This window comes from Ovis canadensis, chromosome 19 (genome assembly GCF_042477335.2).
Source record: "Ovis canadensis isolate MfBH-ARS-UI-01 breed Bighorn chromosome 19, ARS-UI_OviCan_v2, whole genome shotgun sequence".
NCBI classification, from domain to species: domain Eukaryota; kingdom Metazoa; phylum Chordata; class Mammalia; order Artiodactyla; family Bovidae; genus Ovis; species Ovis canadensis.
In genome coordinates this window covers 72,686,888-72,713,554 of record NC_091263.1, presented here as the reverse complement: position 1 = coordinate 72,713,554, position 26,667 = coordinate 72,686,888, and the positions used below count along the sequence as shown (strand labels likewise).

Below are 26,667 nucleotides of genomic sequence, written 5' to 3'. Positions count from 1 at the left end.
CGAGGTGGGGGGCACTGTGAGTGCCCACTGTGGACCGGCCCCTCCCTCCCGCACCCGGACACCTCCCCTGTCGGAACCCCACGCCCAGCTCCTGCCGCCTGCCTGGGTGCATCCCACAATCGCAGCCTCCTCCCCGCGCGCTGTCTGCTTTGGCCCCTGCCTCAAACTTGCCCGTCCATGTGGACACTGCCCTGGCCCCTGCCGCATCCCTGCCCATCATCCGTGTGGACACTGCCTCCTCCCATGCTCAGACCCCAGCCACTCCCTCCCGGCAGGTGACCTGGCTTTGGAACCTTCTCCAAGCCCTGCCATGGCGGCCAACCACCTGGGAGAGGCCACACCAGTCGGGGGGAGCAGAGAGCAGGGGGCCAAGCTGCTGGGTGTGGAGGCCTCCTCTCCCAGGGCCGGGCTGGACCAAGGGAGGGGACGTGGGCAGGGGGATGGTCCCCGGACCCCGGCTGCCCGTCTCCAGGCAGCGTGTGACCCACACGGCCTGCTGCAGGGAGGCCAGCGCAGGCCCCTCCACCTCTGCGTGTGACCCAAGATGTCCCTCACTGCGCGTGCTAGGGCCATGCCCTGTGCCGGGCACCCCATGCCTACTTCCTAAGGAGCCCGACAAGGTGGGGGTCCCTGCTGGAGTCAAGGCTGAGGGCCTGGGTATGCCGGGCACCTCTGTGCCCCCATTATATCCCCCGAGGCCGACCTGAGTACGCTGCACCCACAGATGCCCTGTGCCCAGCCTGGGGCCAGGCCCCGTTGGGGGAACCCTACTTGCCATCCTGGGTGCTGAGGCGCCTTGGTGCCCCCTGCGCCTGCAAGTAGCCCCTTCATTCGGTTCCCCAGTGCCTCCCCAGCTGTGCCGACCACCAGGCCCCACCCCGGCTGAGACCCAGGGCGAGCCGCCCCCGCCACAGGCTTCAGTTCCGTCTCCGTGTTCGAGGGGACACGGCCCGTGGTGGCTGCATCAGGACCGGTGACCCACGGCGGGGTGCCAGGTCCAAGGAGCCCTCGGAAGGGCAGCCGTGTGAAGGGCACCGGTCACAGGGCTGGACGGCGCGGTGGGTGCCACAGCGCCCACCCAGGCCCTGCTCCAGGACCGAACACTCACCACCAGCTGCCCAGGGTGTCGGCCTGTGAGCCCACAGCCTCCTGGAACCATCCTCCAGGAAGACCCCTGGAGGGGTGTGTGGCCACCCACTCCAGATTTGTGCCTGGAGAATCGCCTGGACGGACGAGCCTGGTGGGCTGCGTTCCACGCGGGCGCGAAGAGTCCGACACGACTGATGGGAGTCAGGACACGCAGGAGCCCCCACGCCCGAGCTCACAGCCCCTCATCAGGGCGGCCGTGGCCAGTGCCTGGTTGATGCTGGGTCCCCTGCCTCCCGCTGGGGAGCCCAGAGCCCCTCCCAGGACCCACTGGGGCCTCTGCAGCCACGGCATCCTCGCCTGGCTTCTCTCCCACTTCCGGGGAAATGTGCGGCGGGTGAGGGTCCACGTCAGGGGCCCTTTCCAAGGACCCTGATCTAGGGCACTGTGGAGCCTAGGGGCAGGACGCCACCCCCCAGACACAGGAGGTGCCACAGGTGTGAGCGCCGCCCTGGGAGGGGGCTGCCGGCGCCCCCGTCTCCTGCCCCCCGCCCCCCCCACTCCTTTCTCCACTGCCCCTCCTCCCCGCACGTCGATCCATCATGAGCAGAAAAGCTTCACTTCACTCAGCCGCAGCTGTGTTCCTTTGGGCGACTCAGATTAAAGAGGGGGAAAGACAGCTTTTTTTTGGTAAACACGTGGAGTATTTTCTCCTTGGTCACATTCTTTGAGTCACTCTGGATGCGCTGACTCCAAGCAAGGATTCCTGCCTGCCTCCGGTGGGGATGGCTGGGGAGGCCGCGTTCCACAGAGCAGGGCTGCTGGAATGCGGCCGGGTCGGCCTAGGGAGGGGCGCGGACTCCGGCCGGAGCCTCGGGAACGAGCAGCGTCAGCTCTGTCCGAGAGGGAGACGCTCCCGGGTCTGGACTGGAACCTGCTGAAGTGAGTGTTGGCCGGGTGACGGCCGCTCAGATGCCACCCCTGGCTCCCTGTCGTCCTGGGGCTGAAGCCTGGGGCCTGCCAGCCTCTGCCTACGGAGGGGTCTGGGACGAACTGCTTCTCGGGGACAGACGGCCCTCACCGCAGCCTCATCTCTTTCTTGACTCTCACACACCCAGAGCACACGTGTCACCACCTCCCGTGCAAGCTCGGTGCCCTGGGGCGTGGACTGTGGCCCCAAGTGAGGCAGTCAGGTACCCCCAACTATAGGGTGAGGGGCAAGGAGGCTGATGGGAGTGAGCGGAGCCACAGCAGCGTGCTCCTCTTGACGTCTGACACCACTGGACTGGCCTCGGCATGCGTTCATTCTCTCGCCCGTTGTTTAGTTGCTGAGTTGTTGTCCAACTCTTTGCGACCCCATGGATGGCAACCTGCCAGGCTCCTCTGTCCACGGGATTTTCCAGGCAAGAAGGTTGGAGTGCGTTGCCACGCCCTCCTTCAGGGGATCTTCCTGACCCAGGGATGGAACCCGCATCTCCTGCAGTGCAGGCAGATTCTTTCCCGCTGAGCCACCACGGAGGCCCGTCCATTTGCTCACTCACTCGCTAATTTCAGCTTTCTAGCACGTGTTCACTGAATCGCTGCCCCAGGCAGGCCTGAGGTCAGTGACCGGGCGGCAGAAAGAGGCCAGGCCCCGCTCACCAGAAGCTGATGTCCTGGGCGGGGAGGCGGCCGTGCACCCGACTGTCACACGGGCACGAGGCTGACACCGCCCTCCCCCGCTGGCAGCTCTGAAGAGGAGTGCCTGCTGGCCCCTCCTGTGCTCACGGACCCCCAGCAGCGGCCCCGGCACCCCCACAGCCTGACTGGAAAGTGCTTCCAAGACCGCGGGAGCAGCCAAGTCAGGTGGGGCGTCACGCGGTATGGAGGGGCTGTTCCGGCTGCTCCGGGTTTGGAGGGGCTTGGGGAGGACCTTGGAACAATGCCGATGGCTGCTGGCCAAGTGCTGGCTCCGTGGGTTCCCACTCCCCCTCCTCCACCCCGGCGGTCGCTGCAGCCTCTTTGGCCTCATCCGCACCGCCTCTGTCCACCCTGATCGCCCTAGGTTCCTCGCGGCTCCTCCCGCACCCCCGGCATGCTCCTGCCTCAGGGCCTTTGCACGGCCCGCTCTCTCCGCGGCTCCCGCCCCCGCTTCTTGGGGGCCTTAGGCTCAGATCTCACCTTTGCCAGGACTCTCCCTGACCCCTGCCCTGGTTCGCCTTGCTCCCCGCGGACATCGGTATCTGACATAGCACACACTGCAGTCCTCGGCTTCTCTTGTTTACCACGGGAGCACCGCCTGCCCAAGGGCAGGGACCCGATCTGTGCACTCCTGCCGTGACCCCGGCACCCAGCCTGCCGTCCAGAGCAGGCCCGGTGCTCAGTAACTGAGTGAATGGCTGAGAGCAGGCCCGGCTGGAGTCGGGGGGTGGTGAAGAAGCGATCCCCGCGCTGATACAGGATGAGGAGGGCCAGGCTGGGCGCAGAGGACGAAAGGGGAGGCCAGGCGGAGAAAACAGCATGGGAGACGGGAGCCGGGGAGCCCCAAGCTGGGGAAGAAACCGGCGGTCCAGCTGCACGGCCGCCCGCCTCCCACGGGACGGGGACTTGGCATTGCAGCGGCTCCCTGAGGACACCACGTGGAGGACAGACCCGAGCAGATACGGGGAGGAGGAGGAGGACGCGGCTCAGCCAGGGGCAACTGCAGAGGGAAGCCAGGAAGCAGAGATGCGGGAGAACCGCTCACCTCCCTCCAGGGGCAGCCCCCACGGACTCAGCCTGCATCACAGCACCTGCTGGGCTGCGTGGCCCCGGCCAGCCCTGCAAAGAGGCAGGGCCAGAACACCCAGGGTGCAGGTCCTGCCTGCGTCCGTCCAGACCCTCCTTCTGTCTTGACCCAGAGACCTGGGCTCTTTCAGGGATGGCTCCGAAGAGGATGGACTTCAAGGACGTGTGGTACCTGGGCACAAGGACGGCGCAACACTCAGACCAGAGACGTGCGTCCTCACAAAACCTGTCCACGCGTGTTCACAGCAGCACTGCCCCAGCAGCCAGAAGGCAAAACAGCCCAAACGGCCAGCATCGGACGAACAGATAAACAAGACGTGGTCTTGGTGGCAGGGGAGCACTACGCAGCCCTGAAAAGGGATGGAGTGGAGACCTCCCTGGCGGTCCAGAGGCTGAGGCTCTGAGCTCCCAAGGCAGGGGGCCTGGGTTCGATCCCTGGTCAGGGAACTGGATTTCACACGCTGCAGCTAAAAGGATCCCGCACGGCACAGTGAAGATCGAAGATCCGCGTGCCGCCCCTAAAACCCGGCACGGCCAAAAGAACTTAAGAACAGCTTTTCTAAAGGGGTGACGTGCCGACACCGGCTACAACATGGATGGGCCTTGACAACGTGACGCTCAGTGACAGAACCCAGGCCCCCAAGGGCACAGACTGCAACGGTTCCATGTGCATAGAAGGTCCTAAATAGGGGGACTCATAGAGACAGGAAGCAGACTGCTGGCTGCCTGGGGCTGGGGGATAGGGAGCCACCACGGACAGGCGCGGGGGCTCCTTTCGAGGCAGGAGAGAGTTCCAGAATGGACTGTGATGATGGCTGTGTGGCTCCAGGAAGCCCTCTGTGCACACTTTGTGCCAGGCCGCTCTGAACCGCTCCAACCCTCGGGGCTTCGGCACCTGCGCTCCCCACGGCCTGCAGCACCCTTCCTCAGTTCCTCATCTGTCCTGTTCAGAGGGGGCCGAGGGGTTCAGCATTTGCAGAGTGAATGAGTGCATGAGTGAATTAATGCGCGAGTGCATGAGTGAGTGCGTGAATGAATGAAGGCACCCTGGCTCGGGAGCCCGGATGGCCTTTTCCTTCATGGTGGGGTCTAACAGGCCCCCGACTTGGCCCACAGAAGACCAAGCTGAAGCCCCAGGGAGCGGCTCTGGGACCGAGGGCAGAGGAGCAGACTTCCCAGAGTACTGAGATAGCACCCAGGTCCTGTCTGGGACATGGTACCCTCTGTGCCCTTGGCCACCCCCAGATGAAGGGCCTGGGCCCCTACGAGGTCCTGCCCGGGTGGCCAGGCATGGCTGAAGGCCTGTGAGTGTCCCCGTCCCACAGCAGAAGCGCCCTCTGCATCAGCATCCAGGCGAGGGTGGGCCCGGCTGCAGACCCTGGAGCCACGGTGCGGGGACGCCTCCCCTGAGATCGCCTCTCTCCTGTCCCTGCTGGAGGCAGGTTTTTTCCAGGCTGACAAGAGGGAAAAACACCCCAGGTTATCTCTGTTCTGGGGCAGTTTCCAGCAGCGGTTGGGGGGGCTCTCCCCCTGCCAGGGGCCAGGTGTGGTGCGGGGAGAGCTGGCTCCTTACTGCTCTGTGGCGCCGGGTGACCAGGCATGACTGAAGCCCCCTGAGCGCCCCCGCCCCAGAGCAGAAGCTCCCTTTGTGCTGGTGTCCAGGAGGGCTGTCGGCGCAGGTGGGCGGCCCCGTGTGCCTGCTGGAGCTCGGGAGGACCAGGAGGTCCACTGAAACCGTGTCACACCGAGGCCCTGGTGCTCTTAGAGCAGAGAGGAGAGGCATCAGTGTCCTGACTTGGAGCCCAGCTCTGCCGCATCCTGGCCGGGTGATCAGGGGACATTTAAAATCCCTGGGGGGCCTGGTTCAACAAGCAGGAACAGCAGAAGAGACCACAGCGGGGGCAGAGCCCCGAGGGGCTCGCCGCAGCGGGGAGCTGGAGGAGGGGACCTCCGCACGTTTGCAGGACTATTTATTTCCTGCAGAGGATGCCAACCAGCCCGGGGATGCAGGCAGTGATGCTGGGTTCTTCCCGGTTGGCCTGGGGGCAACTCCCAACTAAGAGTCTGTGGGGATGGAGTGAACGTCCAGGAGGGAGTGAGCGCCCTGTCACCAGACGTATTCAAGCCAAGAGATTGTGCAGTCCAAGAGAGGAGCCCTCTGCCACATGCGCCTCTGAACTGGGGCTGGTCTGACGAGATGTGCTCTGGGCGTAAAGCGATGGCCAGATTTCAAAGGCCCGTTATGGGAGGGAGGCAGGAAGGAGAGATGAGTCAGCCCTCCCCGCGTTTTCGTATCGCATGCGTGCTCAGCCACTTCAGTCGTGCCTGACTCTGTGTGACCCTCGGGACTGTAGCCCGCCAGGCTCCTCCGTCCGTGGCGTTCTCCAGGCCAGGATGCTGGAGTGGGTTGCCATTCCCTCCTCCAGGGCATCTTCCCGACCCAGGGATGGAACCCGCGTCGTCTCCTGTGTGTCCAGCATTCACTGGCAGGCGAGTTCTTTACTCCTAACGCCACCTGGGAAGCCCACTTTCATATTGATTGCATGTTAAATAAATGACAGTATTTTGCACATATTAAAAATATTATTAACTTTAATGTCACCTCCTCTCACCTTTTTGATGGCGCTGCTAGAAAACTGAAATTACCTATGTGGTTCATATTAGTTTCTCTTGGACAGCACTGGTCAGAATCCCTGAGCGGTACCTTCACACACCCCTCAGGTGATGTGTGTAAGAATGAAAATCGGAGACGCCCTGCAGGCGCCTTGACCCGGGGTCTGGGGGACTTGGCTGTGGGGGTCTGAGAACAAACAGCCTGAAGTCCAGCCGTGTTCCGTGGAACATTCAATAATCGATCCCTCGGCCCCCAAGTCACACGCTTGGTCTGCAGCGTCCTTTCTGCCAGCTGGCTCTCACCAAGAACAAACACAAACTTTCAAGAGAAAGAGGTAGCTAAGCAGGGACTGGGCTCTCCCCGAAACGAACCGCGTCCCAAATCCACCATTCGCTGGCATCCTGTAACTTGGTGAAAACTCACTCAGTCACGTCTGACTCTTTGTGACCCCGTGGAGTATACAGTCCGGGCAACTCTCCAGGTCAGGATACTGGAGTGGGTACCCTTCCCCTTCTCCAGGGGATCTTCCCAGCCTGGGGATGGAACTCAGGTCTCCTGCATTGCAGGTGGATTCTTTACCAACCGAACCACAAGGAAGCCCAAGAATACTGGAGTGGGTAGCCTGTTCCTTCTCCAGCGGATCTTCCCGACCCCGGAATCCAGCCAGGGTCTCCTGCATGGAGGTGGACTCTTTACCACCTGAGCTCTCAGGGACGCCCTGTAACTCGGTAAAGCCTGGGAAATAATCTCAGAAAACAACTGAAAAATGGATCTGCATGTTTAACAGTAAATAAATGAAATGCATAACCAACCCTCCCTAAATTCCTCCTCCTTTTTCCCTCTGAAAACTTGGCCCCGAGGTGCTCAACGGCACTAAAATATAGAACTGGCGAGCAAGTGCGTCACTCGAGGTGCCGGGGCCCAGGGCTGTTTCACGCTGGAGCTGTAAACCACGGGGAGCTGGGCGCTGGAACCAAAATGCCGACAGGCCTCCCGACCGTGAACAGGCCGAGGGAGGAGCAGGGCTGGGACCTGCCAGGGGAGTGGGCAGGGCGGGGCCTCTCTAGACCCAAAGCAGGCCCTTGGTTTTCCGCGACAGAAGCTGAGCCACACACACTCCTTCCAGGGTCCAGGAGGTGATCTGCCCGTCGCGCCCACCCCAGACCCCAAACACACCATCTGGGACCTCACCTCCTGTCTCCCTCAGTCAGTGAGCAACACTGGCCTCTTGGCCTCGAGCTCTTACACTTGCCGTTCCCTCTGGCTGGGATGCTGTTCCCCACGCGGCTCACTTCCTGACCTCCCGTTCAGCAGAGGCCTCCCCTGACTCCCTAGTAGAAAATGCTCCCCCACCTCCGGTCATCTCTGCCCGCTCACCCTGCTCTCCCTTCTCATCACACCACTCACTTCACTGACAGTAGAGTCTGTATATATGTGATTATTTGCTTATCCCCTGCTTTCCCTCTGGAATGTCAGCTCCATAAAGGCAAGTACCATTTAATCCCAGAGCTTAACACAGTACCAGACGCAGAAATAGGTGCTTGATAAACATTTGTTGAAAGAGTGAATGCATGGATTTCCATCCCTTTCTTTCAGCTGGCCTCGTGATCTCACTGGGATAATATCCAACTTGCCAGCGGTGAGCTCAGCTTTTCATGTGTCCATTGAACACAGCCTCCTTCCAAATATCTATCCATCCATCCATCCAACTGTCTACCCATATAACTGTTCATCCAAACATCCTTCCAAATACTTCCCATCTATCCTTCCTTCCCTGATGGCTCAGTGGTAAAGAACCCGCCTGCAGTACACGAGACCCCGGTTCGATCTCTGGGTCAGGAAGATCCCCTGGAGAAGGAAATGGCAACCCGCTGCAGTATTCTTGCCTGGAGAATCCCATGGACAGAGGGGCCTGGTGGGCTACACGGGGTGGCAGAGTCAGACATGATTGAGTGACAACGACAACATTCTACCCTTCCAAACATCTATCCATCCATCCATGTATCCATTCACCTAACCATTTTCTAATATCTATCCGTCTAATCATAAATATAGAACTGGGGAAGAAGTGAACCGCCCCGGGGTGCCAAGGTTATTATTCATCCATGTCTATATCCATGCCATGCCCATAGTATTCATCCATCCAACCAACCATTCAGCCATCCACCTAACCATCTCTTAATATCTGTCCATCTAATCACACATCTGTGCACCCATTTAACCATTCATCGGACCATCCTTCCAAATACAACCTATCATCTATTTATCCACCCAACTATCCACATATAGAATTGATGCTTTTGAACTTCTGTGTTGGAGAAGACTCTTGAGAGTCCCTTGGACTGCAAGGAGATCCAACCAGTCCATCCTAAAGGAGGTCAGTCCTAAATATTCATTGGAAAGACTGATGCTGAAGCTGAAACTCCAATACTTTGGCCAGCTGATGCAAAGAACTGACTCACTGGAAAAGACCCTGATGGTGGGAAAGACTGAAGGTGGGAGGAGAAGGGGATGACAGAGAATCAGTTGGTTGGATGGCATCACCGACTCGATGGACATGAGTTTGAGTTGGTAAGCTTGAGTTTGAGCTCCGGTAGTTGGTGATGGACAGGGAGGCCTGGCGTGCTGCAGTCCATCGGGTCGCAGAGAGTCAGACATGACTGAGCGACTGACCTGAACTGATCCACATAATCCACCCGCCCAACGGCTCAGTCTCCCGCCCCCCGCCCCCACCAAACCAGCTCCCAGACACTGGGGCCTCCCCCCGCCAGGCCCCACCATCTCCCGCCCTCCTTCACCGAGTTCAGCCCACGCTGCCGTGACCCCACGTGGTAATTCACTCTTTCCCTCTGCTGTTGGAACATCGGCAGCTCGGAAGCACAGGCTGTGCCTTCCCTCTGCTCAAGAGGGCTGGCACGTAGGAGACGCCAGTGAACATTCGCTGAATGAGCATATCTTTCTTTTTCCTGTATTTATTTGTTTTGCATTTCCTACTCGACTGTGAGCTCCCTGATGGCCAAGACCATTTTCTAGTCATCTGCTGCTAAAATCTCGCACCTGACTCAAAGAAGGTGTGTTATCCGTACCGAGTGAATGAGTCAGTGACTGTACCCAAGAGAAAGACTATGGCAAGAGGAAAGATTCTGCCTGCAGGCAGATCCTGGCTCTCTGTTTATTTTCTTTTTAAGCGGTATGACCTTGGGTGAGCTGACGAACCTCTCTGTGTCTCGGTGTCCTCATTTGTAAAAGGGAGATCACAGTACTTCCTTCCTAAGTCAGACGGAGAGAGACAACCACCACATGACATCACCTATACGTGTGATCTGAACTAGGACACACGTGAACAGGCCCACGACACGCAGGCGGACTCGCAGACAAAGAACGGCCGTGGCTGCCAAGGGTCGGAGGAGGGAAGGATCGGGAGTTTGGAATTAACAGACACAGATTGAAAGGCCCTACTGTGCAACCCAGGGAACTGTGTCAATGTCCTGTGATAAACCACAGTGGAAAAAAATACGAAAAAGACTGTGTATAGGCAAGCCAATGACTCTGCTATGCAGCAGAAATTAACACAACATTGTAAACCAACTACAGTAGTTTTAAAAATAGTGCTTCACTCGGCTCTTAGGAGATTCTGACTTAATATACATCCAGTACTTAGAGCAGAGCCTGGAGTAAGACAAGGGTGGGCTTCCCAGGTGGCGCTAGTGGTAAAGAACCCAGCTGCCAATGCAGAGATGCAGGAGATGAGGGTTTGATCCCTGGGCTGGGAAGATCCTGGAGGATGGCATGGCAGTCCGCTCCAGAATTCTTGCCTGGAGACTCCCAGGGACAGAGGAGCCTGGCGGGCAACAGTTCACAGGGTCACAAAGAGGCGGACACGACTGAAGTGACTTAGCAGACACAAGCACTCACACAGGTGGAACAGAGTGAGCAAAGGGAAGGAGGAGATGAGGTCACAGGGTCCCTGGGGTCCGGGTCGCGAACAGCCTCACTGGAGCTTGTGAAGACCAGCTTCTGCTCTGAGCGAGTTGGGGGCTGATGTAAGGTAGGGAGTGGAGAGTGGATAAGGTAACTTGCCTTGTGAAGGGCTTCCCTCGTGGTCCAGTGGTTTAAGAGTGCGCCTCACAATGCCAAGAGCACTGGTTCGATCCCTAGTCTGAGAAGACTGCACACACCTCGGAGCAACCGAACCTGTGTGCCACAACTGCTGAGCGCTCCCTCCGGAGCCCGCGAGCCCCGGGACGGGGGCCCACGTGCGCCTGGGGCCCACGGGCGCCTGGAGCCCACGCCCTGCGGCAAGAGAAGCCACGGCAGTGAGAAGCCTGCGCACCCCAAATGGAGAGCGGCCCCCACTGGCTGCAACTGGAGGAAGGCCACGCGCAGCAATGGAGACCCAGCACAGCCCCAAATAAATCAATGAACATTAAAACAACACCACCACCTTCCATTTGAAGAGGCTGCCGGGGCATGCTGGCAGCAGGGAGACGTGTTAGGAGGCTGCTGTACTACGCCAGGGAGGAGGTGATGGGGTTTGGACAGTGAACGCCATGCACGAAGGCAGAACCCGACGTGCCGGACGTAGGGAGTGACAGGGGTCTGGACCAAGCCCAGGTCTAGGGCCCAGATGGTGGGGAGGACGGGGCTGCTCCCCCCAAATGGGTGGGCAGATGGAGGCAGGGGCGTGTCTGTGGAGAAGCTGCCACAGTGAGGGCTGGGGCGGGTGGGCTCCGGGCCAGCAGACCCCCTGGAGTGGGGCGGGGGCAGCTGAGGCTCGAGTCTGGACAGACGTCTGGGCAGGAGACCGGATTCCACAGACAGCTCTGCAGCTCCTGGATTGTGGCGGCGCCTGGGTACCTCTGGGCGGGCTGGGGAGGGCCGGGACAGAGCTCTCTCCTGGGGGCGCTGCTCTGACACCCCCGAGACCCAGGGGGACCTCACCTGTCACGGAGCGGGGAGGACCCGTGCAGCGGGCTCTGCCCCTAGCGACCCCCTCTCCTCTGTCCAGTGAAGTGACCCATCTCCTGGAGTTCCCGCACACCTCCTCCCCAGGTCCCCAGCGGGCCACGCAAATGGTCCATGGGAAACACGGAGCTTCAGAGCTAGAAAGAGCCTAAGGAACTTCGAATATAGGAATTACAACCCAACTGGGGCTTTAAAATGACCGCGGCAGCTACCACCACTGACCACGGGGAAAGCGTGTTCACGACAGCAGCCGCTGTCCTCCAAGCGCCCGTCACAGGAGCGCTCGGGCCGCATCTTCACTGCGCACGATGGCTCCGCGGGTGCGGGTTGTCACTGCCTCTCTCCTGGGGAGGAAACCAAGGCTGAGGCGGGCAGACCCCCCAAGGTCACATGGCGAACCGCAAAGTCAGGATTCTTCTGACCTCTTTCCTCAGCCTGTGAGTCCCACCTCCCAGTGCAGAACAGAAGCCCAGCGTCCCCTCTTGGGTCAAGAGCTCGGTGTGGCGAGGAGACATTGATCTGCCCCCGACCCAGGACTCGACGCCCTGCAGAACCAGCCAGCCCCACAGGCCAGAGCCTCAAGTAGGTCGTCTGCAAAATGGGCACAGTTACCCCCGCTCGCTTGGAGGAAAACCATGAGGCTTGACCAAGGAAACGTGTTAGAAAGTGAGGTCGCTCAGTCGTGCCCGACTCTTTGTGACCCCATAGACTGCAGCCCGCCAGGCTCCTCTGTCCATGGGATTCTCTAGGCAAGAATACTGGAGTGGGTTGCCATTCCCTTCTTCCAGGAGATTTCCCCAACCCAAGGATCAAACTGGGGTCTCCTGCACTGCAGGGGGATTCTTTACTACCTGAGCCACTAGGCGGCTTTGCAAATTATAAATTGTCTTACAAACACTGTTGGAGTCATTATTATTTCAAAATAGCACCAATCCTTAGGTCTAAAATACACACACACAAAGAGACACACACACAGACGCAGAGACACACAGACACACACAGAGACACACAGACACACACACACACACAGACACGAGACACAGAGGCTGGGCAGAGCATGGGCTGGGAGGCAGGTGGCTGAGAGGGGAGCTTGTTGCCATGTTTTCTGCCTGGGGGACCTCAGTCCACCCCTTAACCACCTGTGCCTCCACTTTCCCCATCTGTAAAAGGGGAGCAACAGCACCTTCCCTGGGGGCCGGGGGCTCATTTATGGAGACCAGTGGCACTAGGCCAACACACAGTGCGACAGATCTTGCAAGGGGCGCGCTGAGCGGCGGAGGCTGGGCTGGCCCTGTCCGCCCGCAGCGGGCCCTGCCTGGTCCGCCTCCTCCCTGCAACGTCCGGGGGTGGCCCTGAGGTCAGGTGAGCCCCCGACCTGCAGCAGCCCTCGAGCCGGGGCCTTGGCTGCCCGTCTGCGAAACGGAGCTCACGAGGACCACCCCCCGCAAGGTGGTCAGGCCAGTGAAACGGACGCCCTCGTGCAGACAGAGCACAGGGCCCAGGTCTTGAAGGCGCGCTGCAGGGCAGGGCTTAAAGAAGCCCGTTGTCAGCCCAGGGGTCCTTCTGGGGGACACAACAGCACCTCGCTTGCTCCTCAAAGGACACATGAGTGTCAGGATCAGGGCGAGCGACACTGCCGCCCGGGTGCCAAGTCCTCCACCGCCCCCCGACTCCGCTCCCCGTCCCCGGCCTGGGCAGATTTGATAACACCCGGAGTCTCACTCCCCCCGCAGGGTACAAAGGTGGCAATTGTCCCCGGTGGGCGCCTTTTGACTTGGTCTCGCCGCGCTGAAATCGAGCCCCTTCGGCTGCGCCCCACCTGGGAGGCCTCACAGGGCCTCGCCAGACTGCCCCCTCCCACTTTGGCCGGTTTCAAATGTGTGTCCCCCCGACCCCGCCCCTGGAGGGCTCGCAGCCACGCTGGGGACGACTTCCAAGGGAACTGCCACCCACGGCCGCTCTGCGAGGCCCTCTCCTCGGCTGGCCGGGGCCCAGAGAGGCGGCACGGAGGTGTGAGCCCAGTGCCTGCCGTCCCAAGCCAGCTTGTCCACCGGGCCTTCCTGCCCAAGTCACAAGCCACGTGGCCGCCTAGCCTGGGAAACGCAGACTGAGGGGCATGCTTCGTCTTACTCATTGGCAATGAATTCAAACTTCAGCGGCCACACGGGGCCCGCGGCGGCCACGCAGGACAGCAGCGCGAGCACTGTCAGTACCTTCTCACGATGCGGGGCGGTCGTCGCCACCGTTCTGCAGAGGGGGACGCGGCGGCACAGAGCGGCGTGTTAAGGCGCCCAAGGCCACACAGCCCGGAAACAGGAAAGCTGAGCACCATCTCCAGAGCCCACTCCCCACAGCAGGCCAAGCCAGCCTCAGCCCAGCCCCTCTGCTCCACGGCTGTGCGCAGGAAGGCAGGGGCAGGCCCTTGCAACCCCCGAGCCCCCCAGGACCCCTTCTGGACAGCGGGCATTGCACTGAGGTCGCCCCACCTCACTGAGCGCACCCACTGGGCGCCGGCCTCCAGGGTGGGCTCCTGGAGGTGCTGAGGTGGTTCTCACGCCAGCTCAGAGGGACGAGAGGAGTCGGCAGAGGGACAGGATAAGGGTCCCCGGCCGGCTTCCCTAGGCTAAGCCAGCCCAGAGGTCCCACGATGGCAGGAGGTGTGCCAAGTCCCTGCACGGGCCTGGGTACCCCTGGCACCTCCTTGTCCAGCTCCTGCACGCCCAGGACGGTCCAGACCCCTCTCCTGCTGGCGACAGACAATGGGCGCAACTTCCTCTCCACAGGGCCCTGCTCCCTCCTGACCCAAGAGAGTCCTCTCCCAGGACGAAGGCAGGGCTGCCCCAGCGCTGCAGCAGCCAGGACAGGAGAGGACAGGGGGTACCCAACTGACCTACGATCCCCAAACCTCAGACACTGGGGCCTTCTGGGGGGCGGGGGACCCCAGAGCATCCGAGGTGCCCCAAACAGGGGACTGGAGAATCTCAGGACAAGGTCTTGGAACCACGGGATGGAAGAACTGGGGAGAAACATGTCTAGGTCCAAGAGGTCCTGGGGCAGGAGAAGCTGTCAGAGGTTAAGAGCCAGATCCAGAGCTAAGGGAGCACCTGCCTGCTGTGTGGCCTGGGTTGTGTCTTGACCTCTCTGGGCCCGTTTCCCCATTTGTAAGATGGAGATGGCAACGGACAATGAGAGCCTCATGGGACCCGTGGGGATGAAGTCGGTGAGAACGCGGAACCGGCCCCCACCTTCTCCCAGCAACCAGGCACCTGCCCTCTGGCTCATCCCATCACCAGAGCTGCAACCGGCAGCCTCTTCCCAGACTCCTCTGCCCTGTGGTCCTGCCTCCTGGCCTACCCACGCCCCCACCCCAGGCCCCTCGCTGACCGGGGGGACAGTGACAGCCTCCCAGAGGTCACCGGCCTCAGGCTGAGGTCCTAAGCTCCTCCCAATACCTCTGGGCCTGCCTGTGCCCACCCAGACTGGGCTGGGAGGGGGTCTCAGCAACCCAGGGCTAAGCGGGGTGCTGAGGACCAGGCCCCGCGGAGCTGGGGGCCCGGAGACGTCTTCCTTCTCCGGGGAAGGGCTGGCACTGCCCCTGCCCCCCATCACCTCCCTGCCCCTCCCACTGCTATTGCTGCAGCAGCATCAGCCACCGGACCTGGCTGTGCCCTGCCCTCACTGTGTCACCACAGAGAACTGGAAAAAAGCCCTCAGGCCTCCCGGGCATCCACCCCCGGGCCCTCCCGAGCTCCGCTCCAGCCCCTCCTCGTAGCTTCCGCTCTGGACCTGCCTGACTCCTTCCTCTGGGCCTGCACATCCCAGCCTGGCCATCCCAGCGGGCTGTCCCCGAGGACCTCTCAGCCCACAGCAGCACCCCATCCAGCCCACCCCCTACTTTGGCCGGTCACAGGGTGGGGAGGGGTTGACACAGCAAGGGGGGGACTGAGCTGGGAGCTGGGCCTGGGCGCAGGGTCTCTGTGATGGGAACTGTCTCCCATCTATTAAGTGGGCAAAGTTCTCAGTGCCATCTGGAGACCAGGGCAGTAGAGGCTGGGGACCAGAGTAGGGGCTTCGGTTTTTTAGTTTTACTTCGTAACAGATACGTTAGAAAGATATTTAAAGCTATGTGTGTATGTTAGGTTGCTCAGTCGTGCCCGACTCTCTGCGACCCCATGGACTGTAGCCCGCCAGGCTCCTCTGTCCGTGGGATTTCCCAGGAGAGAAACCTGGAGAGGGTAGTCATTCCCTTCTCCAGGGGGTCTTCCCGACCCAGGGACCGAACCCAGGTCTCCTATGCTGCAAGGCAGATTCTCCACCATCTGAGCCCCCAGGGAAGGCCCCCAAAGGCAGATTCAAGTGTAAAACTACAAAACTTTTAGAGGAAAAAAAACACAGGGTAAAATTTTCGGGACCGAGGGCTCAGCAGAGAGTTCTCCACACAAGCACTAGTCGTAAAAGGGAGAACTGATAAATTAGACCTTATTAACATTAAAAACTTCTGCTCTGCAAAAGAATCTATGAAAAGGAGCGAAGGACAGGCATAAACCAGAGCAGGGGGCACCGCAAACCGTGTGTCTGACAGAAGATCAGCATCCAGAACATACAAGCAATTCTCAAAACTCAGCAGCAAAAAACCTAATCGAACCAGAAAACGGGCCCAAGGCACGAAGAGACATTCCCTGGGAGAGGATGTTCATTCGGCAAATACACACGCGGAAAGATGGTCCACATTAGCGACGAGGGAAACAGTCGTTAAAACCACGGTGAGGAACTGCACACACCTTTCAAACGGCAAAACCGAAAGCCAGTGATAACCCCCAGTGCCACAGAGGACACAGTGAGACAGGCTCCCTGGCACAGCGCTGGCAGCCACCTAGGACCACACAGCTGCTCTTCGAGAGTGTAGCCCTTCCTCACAAAGCTCAACACACCGCTACGGCACTGACCCCCACAGGCCTGGAGCTGTGCGTTCTCACCAACACCTGTCCACCAGTGTTCACAGCTGCCTTGTGCACCATAGCCCCCGCCCGGAAACTACCAGACAGCCTTTAATGGGGGAAGGGTTCCAGACCGTGAAACCACACTCCATCATACAAAGGAGCAAACTCTCCATCAACGCAACAAGTTGAACGAACCATGAGGTGATTATGCTGAGCGAAAAAAGCCAATCCCAACTGGTTACCTACTGTGTAACTCCATTTATATAACAACCTTGAAATGATAAAATGTGGAAATGGACAAGAGATTAGTGGCTGCCAGGGGCTAAGAAAGCCATAAAGAAGGCTGAGCGCTGAAGAATTGATGCTTTTGAACTGTGGTGTTGGAGAAGACTCTTGAGAGTCCCTTGGACTGCAAGGAGATCCATCCAGTCCATCCTAAAGGAGATCAGTCCTGGGTGTTCACTGAAGGACTGATGCTGAAGCTGAAACTCCAATACTGTGGCCAGCTGATGCAAAGAGCTGACTCACTGGAAAAGACCCTGATGCTGGGGAAGATTGAAGGCGGGAGGAGGAGGGAGACAGAGGATGAGATGGTTGGATGGCGTCATAGACTCCACGGACATGAGCTTGAGCAAACTCTGGAAGACAGTGGAGGACAGGGGAGGCTGGCGTGCTGCAGTCAACTCTTTGTGGCAAAGACAGGGACATGATTGAACAACAAGGTCTGAGGAGGGAACAGGGAGGGCGGGAAGCAGCTCCGGCTGCTGGAGGGAAGCGCAGGAATCCTCGCCACGCAACGTTCCGTGTCCTGATGTGCCGACCCACACCCGGCTGGGACGCTGTGTTAACTTTACGAGCTGCCGGGGAACACCGAGCAAAGGGCACGCGGGAGCCTTCTGAATTCTTACAACCGCACGTGGGTTGATGTCTCAACATAAACATTTTAATGTAAAAACGCAAGAAATCCATTGAAGTTTTACTGTGAGATACGCAATGAATAGATGTTTGCTCTAAGCACGCCCCACACAACATTGGAGACACGTTTGTACTAAAAAACCCTTCATTATCTCGAATTGGACTGGGAGGCCTGTTCTTTATCTGGGGAATCCCCCCGGGTGAGAGGAGACGCCTGGCACATCACTCGTCAGTCCGCACATACTGCCTGAGCGCTTACCGTGTGCCAGGCCCCGTTCTAGGCACGGAGGAGACAGCTGCAAACTCAGGCCGCCCCAGCCCTTGCGGTGCTGATGTTGCAGTGGGAGGAGACGGGGGACAGAGACACTAAGTGTGTGCTTAGTCACTCAGTCGTGTCCGACTCTTTGCACACCTCTGGACCATAGCCCGCCAGGTTCCTCTGTCCAGAGGATTTTTCAGGCAAGAATACTGGCGTGGGTTGCCATTTCCTCCTCCGGGGGATCTTCCTGACCCAAGGGGTTGAACCCACGTCTCCTGTGTCTCCTGCACTGCAGGCAGCTTCTTCACCCGCTGAGCCATTCAGGGAAGCCCCGAGCAGAGACGTAAAGAGCTGTGTGAGTAAGATGACTTCACACGGCCGTAAGTGTGCCGAAGAAAGCGGGACAGTGAACAGAGCAGAGGTGGTCAGACAGGTGGAAAGTCAGGGAGGGAGTCCCTGGGAAGGGGACCTCTGAGCAGAGCCCAGCAGGAATTAGCTCTGCAGACTTTTGAGGGAAGGGCATTCCAGACCCGGGAAACAGCACGTGCAAAAGCCCTGCGGCAGGAACACAAGCTTGGTGGACTCCCGGAGCATACGGCTGGGGACACGCTGGCGTCCAGTCGGTCCCAAGCACCTTGTACTCCTCCCATCCCCTCACGTCAGAACTAGAAGACCCTTCTGACACTCAAGGTCCCGCCATGGAGGACACGGAAGGCCTGGAGGGTCGGGGTTTGCCCACAGCCACCCTTGGTCCACCTCCCTCAAGTTCCAGCTGGAAGCTGTCATATCTGGAAACGGAAGAACCCACACGGGCACCAGACCCGGAGCCGGGAAGGACACAGAGGCCCTCGGAGGCCTCCCCAGAGCCCAGCCTGGGCGGCCGGCCGGCTCCAGGGCAGGTGGGACCTGGCTGGGCTCAGGCCCTCGGCGTGCCACCTGACCACTCCATCCGATCAAATATGCAAGTGGCCCTCAGGACAGCAGAGGGGAGCATAGCTGAGCAGCCTTATCTGGGCCCCGCCCCAGCCACCCGAGGCCAGCGCCCTGCCGTCCCCTGACTCCCGGGCCTCAGGGCAGGGTGGGAAGCCCGCTCCTGGGAGCACCCAGACCAGACGGGGCAGGGCAGGAAGGGACAAGACCGGCACCCTCGGCGGGCAGGGGCTGGGCAGGGACTGGGAGGTGACTCCCGTTCGGGTGGAATTCCATCTCCCTGAGCTCACCTCCCTTGGAGCGAGCAGCACATTCCAGTGGGGCCAGCCCCATCCCGGCTGGGCCCCCATCCCCAGGGCTGCCTTCTCGGGGCTCAGGCACCACCTGCCCAGGAAGGGCCCCCAGAGCTCCCCTGCACGCGTGGCGCTTAGTGTCTAGCGAGGCCTCGAAGGCACACCTGGCCCGGTGCAGGAGCGTCACGGAGGTGCAGAGACTGACCCCCAGGCCCCCAGCAGAAAGCCGGCTCCCAGCGCAGCAATCAGGGGCCATCCACAAGGCCAACCTCCCCATCTTCTGCAGCCCATACGTTCCTGCCCCAGTGCCCGTTTCCCCAGGGCTGAGCCCAGCTCTGGGCCCTCCCAGCATAATCTTCAGGGTAGCTGTCCTGCTAAAACCCCAGAGTGTCAGCTCTCACCTCCAGTTGGTGGCTCCCAGAAGTGGCTCCAACCAGGACCTCCCAAGCCCAAGTGCACCCCCATAACCATCACCCCTCATGTCCAGTCTCCCCCCGCCCCAGGGCCTGACTGCAGGGAGGTGGGCTCCCGCTCATCCACCCCAGATGCAACCCGAGCTGGGTTCCCGCCCATCCCAGCCCCTAAACGGCAGTGCCCCCTACCCACCCATGGGCCCTGCAGGGCTGGGGCACCTGCTGCCACCCCAGCCCCTGCACTCTGCTCCCCTCCTGGTCCCAGAGACCTGCCCCCGGCACCCCTCCTGCAAAGCCTCTGCAAGAACTGCCAGCCCAAGGGGGACGCTTTCTCCTGGGTCTGCACTTGACCCCAGCCCCCTCTGCAGCCCCATCACCCACAGGCACCTGTCCCCACGTATATGTAGTCTGCCCCAAGGGCCCATACTTTTGGAGGACTTCACACCCCTGTAGAGCTTTCCTGGCGGCTGAAATGGTAAAGAATCTGCCTGCAACTCAGAAGACCTGGGTTCAATCCCTGGGTCAGGAAGATCCCCGGAGGAGGGCATGGCAACCCACTCCAGTATTCTTGCCTGGAGAACCCCACGGACAGGAGAGCCTGGGGGGCTACAGTCCAGGGGGTCACACAGAGTCAGATACGCCTGAGCGACCAACACCATGCTTTTACAGCGGCCGTGACTTCTCCCTGAACTCCCTCCCTCCCGCCTGCCTTGTCCACGTGGAGGACTCCTACGTATCCTTCAAAGCCCTGCTCAAGGGTCCCTCCTTTTTGCCCCAGAGGTGTCCGGACTTCTCCAAGAAGAAACTGCTCCCGCCTCTGAGCCCTCACGAGCCTCCTGAACAACTGCGTGCCTCCTGCACCATTCAGTCCCGAATCATCACTTTTGCTCCTCTGCCCGCCTCTCTCACCAGAACGAGCACCTTGAGGGCAAAAGGAGTAGTGAGCTCATCCCCTCACTACCCCAAAGGTGGAAAGAGATGACGCAAAGCCACAAAGATCCCAACACCACACAGAGATTCCAACCCACCGCTTCGGATGCCTCTCTCCCTCCCAAAGACCTTGATTTCAAACCCAAAGTGTGAGAGTGTAAACGTTAACATTCTACAGCCCCAACCTCAACAAGTCTGTGATTTCAACCCCAAAATACAGTGACCCTAAAATTCCAAAATATGTGTCCTGGTGCTGGGAAAAATTGAAGGCAAGAGAAGGGGACGACAGAGGATGAGATGGTTGGATGGCATCACCAACTCAATGGACATGAGTTTGAGTGACTCCGGGAGATGGTGAAGGGCAGGGAAGCCTGGCGGGCTGCAGTCCACGGGGTCACAGAGGTTTGGACACGACTTGGCAACTGAACAATGATGACAAAATTCCAGCAGCGACTGCTTGGAGCATTGCATCCCCAGAGGATCTGCTGGCTTTGTCTTCTCACCTGACCCCTCTGACTCACACTGCTGACCACACGACTGCTCGAGACAGCAGGTCACGGGCTGCAGGGGTGCCCACCCCCCACCCAGCACAGCCCCTCGGACACATCTGCAGGTGGAAGTCTGGCTCAGCGTCCCCCAGAGCAAACTGGAGACACGGTGATCCCCGCGTGGTACTCATCATCAGTCAGCTGGGGCGGGGGCGCCCCTGCAGCCCCAGGGCCACCCCTCGTGGGGTCTGCCACTGCCCCGGCCCCCGGGACGCACACCGCGTCCCCCTCCCCCCGTTCTCTTGCGCCGGCTGCCAGCAAGCCCAGAGCCCCGTGGTCAGGTTGAGTCTTGTCTCCTCTCAGCAGGGGGAGGGAGCCGGCGATAAACACATCTGCGCCTCCTTCCAAGATGCTCACCAAGACCTCCAGCTCCACCGCACCTGCGGCCCACGGAAGCCTGGGGTGGGCAGAGTCTCCGGCGCGGGGTCCCATACCTGCAGGCTGCAGGGTCCTGGGGGTCCCCCAACTGCACCCCCGCCAGGCCCCAGAATAAACGGAGGCTCATCATACTCTGTGACAGATGAGGACACCGGGGCCCCCAGAGGGGTGGGCTCCAGGCTGAGCCTCGGCTTCCTGGGGCGAGGCCCTGCTCCTGGCCGCTGGGATCTGGGCCTGGGCACTTGGGGTGCCTCGGTTCTGGCACTGAGGTGCCGGGCAGGGAGACCCCCTTCCTGCCGTGCTCTGACCGAGTGGCATGCGCACTGCCCCGGGGAGCTGGAGGCTAATCAGGACCCACTCCGGGCCTCAGCTTGCACCCCCAAACCACAAAGCGGCTGCGCTGGTGGTTGATCGTGTGTGCTGGGGAGCCCCAGATTCTACCTCTTTGCTCTGGAAAATACAGCGTCTGGCTGAACGGCCAGCCTGGAAGCCACCCTCAAGTGTCCTCTCAAACCAGGGTGGAACTGGGTGGCGGCAGAGGGGGTGCTGTGGGGGTGTCAGGGGCACCCCTGAGCTCAGAAGTGTCAAGTCAGCCCTAAACCGCACTGTGCCAAGATGCCCAGATCCCACTCCTGACCCCAGCCACGGCCTCCGTCTCTGTGACTCCGCCCTCCCCCGCTCCAGAACCATCAGGGGCTCCCCAGGGGCCGTTGAGGACCCACCCTGTCAGGCCATGTGGACACAGAGCGCCTCTGTCCACCAGGCCCTGGGGTGTAGCTGAGAATGTGACATATGAGGTCTCTGTCCTCATCAAGCCTGGGCTCTGGGAAGGGGAGAGGCCCCAGAATGAGGCACCATCCGGGAAACAGCTAGGAAGGAGCTGAAAGGGGGCACAGCGGAGCTCTGCAGTGAGGGCAGAGCAGCTCCGGGAGGAAACTCACCGCTCTCACCTCCTGGGCCTGCAAGGCGACCACACACCCTCCCAGCCGCTGTTACCCACTCAGGGACCCACCAACCAGCCAGACTGGGCCCCTGAGCTGACCCCAAGCCCCCTCCTCTGGGCCTTTGACCATGACCTCTCCCCACGAGACCTGGCTAGCCTGCATCTCTCTTCTCCACTGAGCCCAACCTCACTCGCTTCCTGGGGTCCACCTACTCCAGGAAGCCCCCTGAGGTTGACCTCACGATGTCGGACAGCTCCCGTCTGCTGCCTCATCCTGGAGCTGCTCTGAAGAGCACGCACGGCCATCTTGCCTGCTGGAGCTGGCAGCTCAGGGAACCGTCTCCCGCCTGACGTGCATGGCCCTGCCAGGCATTCTCTCCTTTTGCCCTCACCGTGGCCGGACCAGGCAGCCACATGGGAGGAAACACGGGGTGGAGGAAAGCCACTTTGCCTTCTGCTGTCCACCCACAGGGATGGGAGCTTCAAGGTTAGGAGGGAGCCAGTGACCTGTGACCTCAGCCCTAAGAAGTGCTCCGACCGTAGCAAGTGGGAGGGACAGACTGCCCTGGCCAGGCACTCCAGCACAGGGCTGGACCAGCAGGGCCTTCAGGCCAAACCCCCACCCTGCCATCATCACCGGGTACAGACCAGCCGAGCACCTGCCTGGTGACTCACCATGGCCAGCCGGGAGGCTCTGACACAGTGGGAGGGACAGACAGCTGCTGGGGCCTCTTCCTTGTGCACCTGCAGGGAGCCCGGCTCCCCTCTGAGACGGGTGGGCCACCCCTAACATCGGTACCAGATGGCTCCCTCCTACGCCACACGCACGCACAGTCTGTGATCACACCCACCCTGTGCCGAGGGCCAGCCCTGTGCCAGGCCCTGGGAAGGGCTCCCCGGCCCCCTCCCCGGCCCTCTTCTCCCTGGACTGAGGACACTCCCGCCAACCCTGCTTCCTTCCCAGGAGGAAGAGAGAGGCGAGAGCCCTGCTCAGAACCCTGGGGGCCCACTGCCAGCCCACACAGTGCAGAGGACGCCAGCCCGCCAGCCAGACTCCAGGCTTCACATTCTGGCTCTGACCCTGAATAGCACGTCAGCCAACCCCTCTGCACCTCAGTCTCTTCATCTGCAAAATGGGGTGGCAGTGCTACCGTTCACAGGGATGCCATGAGGACGAAGGGAGAAGACCACCGGCCCCCAGACACGCTCGAGCAAAGCAAGGCGCCCCGGCAGCCAAAAGGGCCGTGCCAGGCCCCCTCGCCAGGACATGTGTTTGAGCCCCTGCAGTAACCTTCTTTCTCTTTTCCCTCCTGCACATTTTTCAAGAGTCACTGGTGACGACCAGTTTTGAAAACAAACAGCGAAAAAAGAAGTGCTTGTGCATGAAAATCTGGGTCTAAAGCCAGAGGCGGCGGCTACTCTGAGACACCGCAGACCGTCTTCCAAGCTGAGCCCAGACTCTCGGAGGGCGTGAGGAGACAGTGAAGAGGGGGTGGCCCCCTCCATCCTTTTGAGCTCCAGACCTTGGTTAAGCTGACCAAGGACGTGTTACCAGCCCTGGCATGCACCCCAGAGGGATGACTTCTACTGAACTCACCTCCACTCCCGAGGCCCCCGAGGCCCACAATCGGAGTTTTCACAGCTGGTTTTGTGGATCCCAGGACTAGAGTTCATATCCACCCCTCATCCCATCTTGCTGAGTTACAACGTTCTAACAGGGACACAATTACTCATCCTTGTCGGTAACTGACAAGTGTCATTGCACACAGGACCCCCAACCAGCACCAAATCAACCACGGACTCCAGCCGAACCAGGCTAAGGGCAGAGCCCTGCGCCCCATCGCCAGACCCCCAACCCCAGCCGTTAACGAAGAAGCCGTTTTGCGGCGTCTGCGCCAGAGCCGCCCGGCTCCCCTCCCTGGCTGCCTACCTTCCGGCCTGCCTCGTTATTGTGTAAGTTCATGAGAGTCCGGGCGTTCTGCTTGATCTCCCGGGCGTCCACAAAGACCTTGGCGAAGCCGATGCCATAGCGGATGTCGGCAGAGCAGCCACCCCACTTCCAGCCCTCGTCCCGGTGGTACTGGCCCTGCTTCTCCTTGTCGCAGCCGCAGTCGCTCAGGTTGCCCTGGGTGCAGGCTGCTGTGATGGCATGGGCCACGCCCGCGGCGATGATGGCGTAGGTGAAGGCGGCCTCCCGGCTCCCTGCGGGGACAAGAGCGGAAACGCTGGGCTCAGGTCCGGGCGTCCGGGGTGAGGAGGCAGGCTGAGGTCTGCTGGGGTCCACCAAGACCAACCCAGCACCCATCCGTGGCCCCCAGAGCCCCCCCATCACGTGCACCCCCATTCAATCCCCAGTCACTGAATGCCCGGGGGAGTGGACAGGGGCAGCAGAGGAGGGGGGCACCTAGCTGCCTGGCCCCTGTGACATCAGAGGAGGGACCCCCCAGCATACCGATTACCAACCCACTCTCCACGCTGATGTGGCTGCGTGCACGCACGCACACACACACACGGAGGCCCTGGCGACCGTCAAGCAGCACTTTGAACATCCGCAGTGTGCAAAGGCTCTGGAGCCACAGGCCTGGGCCGCAACCCCAGAACATCAGTCTCTCAGCTGCCGCCACCCCTTCCCTGGGTCTCGGCCTCCCCCCATAAAGTGGGGACCCCAGGGAATAAGAGATCAGAGTTTATTACCGGTGTCTGATGGCAGAGAACACCTGCTATGAAACTGACTCAAGCCTGTGAATATGAACGGAGAGAGACGGCTCTTTGCCACTTTGAGCCTTCAGGTAACTGATAAAAGGACCTTTTGCAAAATGCAGTGTGCAAATTTGTCCTTACACTTTAATATATATTTTATTGTTATTTTTTGAACAGTAACATTTAAATACAACTGCTTAATAACTCTACCAAATACAATAAAAGCAAAATTTTCAGTCAATAAATAAGGATTAAAAAGAGAGAGAGATTAGAGTCTGTCCGCAGCTCTGGGCGCCCACCTGGCCCACGGCACCTGCCTGAGCAGCAGCTCCTGTCTTGCTCCTGCTGCGCCCGGGTCATCCTGCAGTCCAGAGGTCCAGCCCACGAGACTGTGAGCATGTGCAGACAAGGCTGGGACCTGCTCCTCAGCCTCCGTCTGACACGGATATCAGGGCTGGGGGTGGTGGGGGGCAGGGACCGCCCGCTGGGACGGGAGGACAGGCTGGCATCAGGGAGCGGGGTCCTAGGGACCCCACTCAAAGTGGCATCGAGTCCTCACTCTCCATTCACTCTCACAGGCTTGAATCAATCGTGTAGCACGTGGGCTCCACCATCAGACACTGGTCTAAACTCTGACCTCTTATTCCCTGGGATCCCCACAAGAAAGGTACTGTGGCGGGGTCCCCACCTTACAGGGGGGGAGGCCAAGACCCAGCGCTGAGGGGTCGCTTCCCCAAACGCTTCCCCAGCTACGTGGAAACAGGGCCTGGCCTGGAGGGTGGCTGGAGGCCCCGTGGAAGGAGGTACATGGGCCCAGCAGGAGGGTGCTGGGGTGGTCAGCGGGGCGCAAGGGTCCTGCATAGCTGGGGGCCAGGAGACAGACCCAGCGGGGGGAGTCACTCAGGCTGGTGACTCAGCCTCCCGGCCCCTCTGGGTCTGAGAGCAGTACCAACTGCCTGGGAAGGAGAGGAACCCAGGCCCGACGTGTGGTGTGGCCGCTCAGAGCCAGGATGGGTGGGGGTCAGGGAAGCCCCTGGAGGAAGAGGCCCTGGGGGCAGAGAAGCATTTCAGGATCTGGGACGGGGTGGTGGCTGAAGTAGGGGCCGGGGAGGTGGAGGAGGCAGCAACCCCCAAGATGCTTCAAGCCCCGGGTCACTGTCACCTGACTCAGGCAGGCCTTTTCTCACGTGCCCCCCCCCCCACCTTCACTGCACAGCCCTCCACCCAGGCTGCCAGGCCACGAGCACCCTGCCCCCCAGCCACCTTCCCCCGCCGGCCCCCACTCCACCAACCCTGCAGACACGGAGACCTACCCACCTGCCGGACCCACTGCTTCACCGTGCCACGGCCAGACCCTGGCATTCCACGACAGCCCTGCTCACACAGGGGCTCCAGAGCCCTAACACTCGAGTCCAAACCCCAGCTCAGCCACGGAGTGACCGCAACGCAGACAAGTTCCTCCTCCTCCTGAGGCTCAAGCTCCAGCTCACGCTACCGAGCACCAGACCCACAAGGAAACGACACACGGGAGCGGGCAGGCGACAGCGAGGTCAGAGCTTCCCAAACAGCAAAGAATCACCAGGTGGAGGGAACAGAGACAGTAAGACGGGGAGGAGAGCCCTGTTCCGCCACTTTCTGGCTGTGTGACCTCAGCCGGGTCACCTAACTGCTCTGTGCTCCAGTGCCTCCACTATGAAATAGGAGAACGACCACCCACTTTGTCAGGGAGGTTGAGAGGACTTGGCAGAATTAACAAAGAATTTAGCACAGAGCCTGGCATGAGAAAGAAAGTAGTTTGACTCTTTGAGACCCCATGGACTGCAGCCCACCAGGTTCCTCTGCAAGAAGGAACTACAGTGCGTTGCCATTTCCTTCTCCAGGGGGTCTTCCCAACCCAGGGTTCAAACCCAGCTCTCCTGCATTGCAGGCAGACCCTTTACCAGCTGAGCCCCCAGGGAAGCCCCGCGTGAGAAAGTGACCCCCGGGA

At 60.4% G+C, this 26,667-nt stretch overlaps 1 protein-coding gene across 1 annotated transcript in view; it reads right to left on the bottom strand.

Annotated features, from left to right (window-relative positions):
- Positions 1 to 26,667, bottom strand: part of WNT7A (Wnt family member 7A) — a 65,561-nt gene that overhangs the window by 19,915 nt on the left and 18,979 nt on the right. Inside the window, exon 3 of the mRNA XM_069561086.1 lies at positions 23,911 to 24,182. Within this exon, the coding sequence (XP_069417187.1) occupies positions 23,911 to 24,182 (272 nt within the window). The remainder of the gene's footprint in view (positions 1 to 23,910; positions 24,183 to 26,667) is intronic.